Below are 4,193 nucleotides of genomic sequence, written 5' to 3' on the forward strand. Positions count from 1 at the left end.
ATTGAATAGCCAGTTAATAAAAACCCTTAGATCATTAAGCACTTGTATAAAAAGGGACACAATTGTGCCCAAGAAATGGTAAAAATGAATCTGCTTCACATTTTATTACATAGACGAATAAGAATCGTCTTGCCAATAGATACATAGACAATGAAGGAGTACTTTATATAACTATTGACAGATAATTTTTTATTTTGGGGATACATCCAATAAGGACAATCACAAAAGAGGTATAATTAGTTACTGTTATTCTTAGTAAAAATGATGAAAAAAGACTTTGCCAACAGTATAAAATCAAAGGATATTTATACAAAAACATCTGGAGGAACAAAAATGTCTCAATATTCTACCAATCATCAACATTTTTTAAAAGATAAATCAAAAGGTAGTTTTTATCATAGCCATAAAAATGCTCATTAACAATCTATAGTTCTAAACATTTTAATTTGTTCAAAGACTCTTCCTGTGAAAGGTTTTTCTCAGGGCAACTTTGACATCCTTGTTTCTCAAGCTGTAAATTAAAGGGTTCATCATGGGAACCACAATGGTGTAAAAGACAGAAGATATTTTTCCCTGATCCATAGATCCAGCTGAGGAGGGTTTGAGATACATAAATGCACATGATCCAAAGAATAGAGAAACAGCAAGAATGTGGGAGCTGCAGGTGCTAAAGGCTTTGTATATGCCTGCAGTGGATCTCATTTGAAGGATGTTAAAGAGGATGAAGCCATAAGAGGTAAAAATGATAACACTGGGTATAATGATATCTTTTCCACCTACAATAAGAATTTCTATTTCATTGACATAAGTGCTTGTGCAAGAGAGCTGAAGCAAAGGGAAAAGATCACAGAAATAGTGGTTGATGATATTACCGTCACAGAAGGTCAGTCTTAAAATGCATCCAGTATGGATCATGGCACCAGAAAATCCCATTATGTATGAACCAAGCATAAGATAGGAGCACACCTTGGGGGACATAGCAACATTATACATAAGTGGATTACAGATAGCCACATAACGATCATAAGCCATTGATGTCAGAACACAGCATTCACAAATGGCAAAAAAACAGAAGAAATACAGCTGGGTCATGCATCCATTGTAGGAGATAACATTCTTCCTTACTAAGAAGTTCAACAACATTTTTGGTGTAATCACAGAGGAATAGCAGAGGTCAATGCAAGACAAGTTGAAAAGGAAAAAGTACATGGGGGTGTGAAGGTGAGAATTAAGCACAATTAAAATTATCAAAGTCAAATTCCCCAGTGCCGTGGTTGTATATATTAACAGAAACAGTAAGAACAGTGGTAATTGCAGATCAGGGTCATTGGTCAATCCCAGTAGAATGAATTCAGTAACCAAAGAACCATTCTTCAGTCCCATGATAATCTGTAAACACAAATGTATATTGTGACATTATGAGACCAAAAATATTACTGGCATAGCTTCTACGTGATAGGAATGCCTAAATATCTGAGTTCACAGAAATTACTGTTCATGCTATCATGATGTAGAGTGACATTTACCCATTCTAGACCGTTAAAAGATAACTAAAGTAATCACCAACAATCCAAAAGCTGTTATCTTTGCTCTCACTTTCTAGTATGGCTACTCAGATTTCCAAATACAAGTAGGCAGGACACGTATTTGTTAATTCTCAACCCTCATCTCATCATTTTGTCGTAGTTTCAGCCATTGGTAGATACATGGAGAACCTGTTGCAACCTGGATCTAACCTCATTCACACATAACTGTGGTGGCATCAGGACTTCCGACATTGTTTCAAATATAAGCTTTGGCTTTAATCAGAGGCTGGGAATAAAATCCCATGGTTGCTACAACCACCATTCATATTCATCTAGAAAGAATTGTGTAATGGTCTTAGAGATGAAACTTAATGAGTGCTACATTGTAATACTTGTGTTGCTTCAAATTCTTTCAATACCCTGTACCTTTTCCCAGGATACTCTTTTGGGAATTTCATCATTCCTAGAATTATATAATATGAAATGAAAGGGCACTCATGAGATCCTTGGACTTCAATGTCAAGCTACTTCATAAGCCTAAAATCCAAGACAGTAAATGGAAACAAAGCAATACCTTTTTAGTATGTACAATATAAACAGTTACATTCATAAAGAAATATTAGAGCATTCATGGAAGGGGTTCAAGAGATTGGAAATCAAGCACTGCATGTTAAATGGCAAAATGATTCAAATGAGAAATGCAGTTAAGTCTGCAGAAAAAAAAATCAACAAGTTAAAATAATTAAGAATGGTATATGCTTTGATTTTCAATAAATAATAACATTTTAAATTATATTACTGTCATGTACATATATATTAAAAACCTCAAAAGGCAAGCCTTTATAGGAAAAAGGCACTTTTGAAAAATATCCACTTAAATAACTTTACAATTAACAAATGTTTCAAAGCAATTGTAACATGTACCTTTACTGAGGAGGATCCTGCAAATGACAATGCAGGCAGTTATCTGCAAAAAAATGAGAATGAAAATTTAGTCCAGATTCACTTTGTCAATCTGTATCAGACTTGGGCAATTCGTGGGCAGCATATTTAAAACACAGAACAATTTGGGGGAAAGCTTCCAGGCAACAATAATTCCCAATTCTGGTTTCCAGAGAAGAATAATGTTGCCGGGCGGTGGTGGCGCACGCCTTTAATCCCAGCACTTGGGAGGCAGAGGCAGGCGGATTTCTGTGAGTTCGAGACCAGCCTGGTCTACAAGAGCTAGTTCCAGGACAGGCTCGAAAACCACAGAGAAACCCTGTCTCGAAAAACCAAAAAAAAAAAAAGAATAATGTTAATAACATGTACATAATAAAATTTAAAGAGACTACTTAGAAACTCCCTTTAAAGTACATGTGACCATGAGGTGGGCTCTATAACAGGAGGGCCTAGAATCTAGTGTGGTCTGCATGCAGGTCAGTAAGTTATAACGTACATATGACATCCCCCCTAATGATGGGCTATATTAACTGAAATATAGGGAAGGAAGAGTCTAGGATAAATGTTTTGGTGTATTCTGTAAGGTTTGCCTTTATAGCAAAGAGTGGATGAGTTCAAGTTCTACCTCCACAGATAGTCCAAAGTTCACCAAGTTATTATCCATATCAAACCCCAGCCTACTGAACAAAAGAGTTATTTTATCTCCTCCAGGAGAGATCCCTACATGCTTAACATTCCTGGTTTCTCCAGTGATCTGTGGTACCAGAACTTTTGTGTCCCCAGTAATTTATCATTTATAGATGTTGAAGCTATATCAATAAAGGTGTTAAGAAAAAAGTGGAGTCAGGCATTATGATATTTTAACTTACATCATCACGACAGAAAAGCTTGCATCTCATTTCTTTACCCAGTTGTGATTATAGCCTTCTGAAAGTCTCTAAAGGTTTAAAAACATTGATTCTTTTTTAAATAAATCATTTATAATTTTATGTGCATTGCTGTGAAGGTGTCAGATTCCCAGAAATTTGAGTTACAGACAGTTGTAAGCTGTCATATGGGTGCTGGGAATTGAACCCAGGTCCTCTGGAAGAACAGCCAATGCTCTTAACTGAACCATCTTTCCAGCCTCCAACCTTTGTTTCTAAAAGGGTACAACACAAAATTAATTTTTATATACACTGGAATTGCTAATAATTTGTCATAATTTATCAAATACACCTTTATCACTTGAAATGATATCTTCTTTTTATCACACTTACCACCAGATAAGACATCAGAAAGTTTGCATAGTTCACTACCATAATACACTCGGCTATGAACAAAGTAGATGTTTTCTCACTCTCCTCTGAGGACACAGACACCAGACATAAAAAGACAAGAGGTATGCTGTTTACATGCTAGGTCAGAATGTACCTTTTGTTTCTTAGGGACTTGGCATTTAAGAAACACCAAGTCTTTAGGGACTGTGCTTCTGTTCTTGAGCCAACATTGAACCCCATCTCACAGTAAAACTTGATAGCTTAAGGGAAATCTATTGTGTTGTTTTCTTTTCTTTTTGTTCCTCCATTCTTACTGGAAGTTTCCACAGAGTCTATTCCCAATGTTCCTTATTATTATATCAGTTTTTTTCCCTTGGAATGCAGCAAAATACCTAAACTATTATATATCCTGTGTGTTCCCCAAATCACTTGGCAAAAGTAATTTATTGTTGCTGTTTTGTCTTCA

General features: G+C 35.7%; 1 protein-coding gene across 1 annotated transcript; it reads right to left on the reverse strand.

The window, feature by feature from the left end:
- Window positions 1–450: 450 nt before the first annotated feature.
- LOC142847168 (olfactory receptor 8B3-like) lies at window positions 451–1,401 on the reverse strand. Its single transcript, XM_075967897.1, has one exon. It carries the CDS (start codon window positions 1,381–1,383, stop codon window positions 451–453), a length of 933 nt encoding a protein of 310 aa, XP_075824012.1. The 5' UTR covers window positions 1,384–1,401.
- Between the last annotated feature and the right edge of the window lie 2,792 nt (window positions 1,402–4,193).

Source organism: Microtus pennsylvanicus, chromosome 3 (genome assembly GCF_037038515.1).
Source record: "Microtus pennsylvanicus isolate mMicPen1 chromosome 3, mMicPen1.hap1, whole genome shotgun sequence".
NCBI classification, from domain to species: Eukaryota; Metazoa; Chordata; class Mammalia; order Rodentia; family Cricetidae; genus Microtus; species Microtus pennsylvanicus.

Excerpts from the sequence above, each read along its gene's own strand:
- LOC142847168 (XM_075967897.1), bottom strand. The coding sequence starts at position 1,383 with ATGGGACTGAAGAATGGTTCTTTGGTTACTGAATTCATTCTACTGGGA.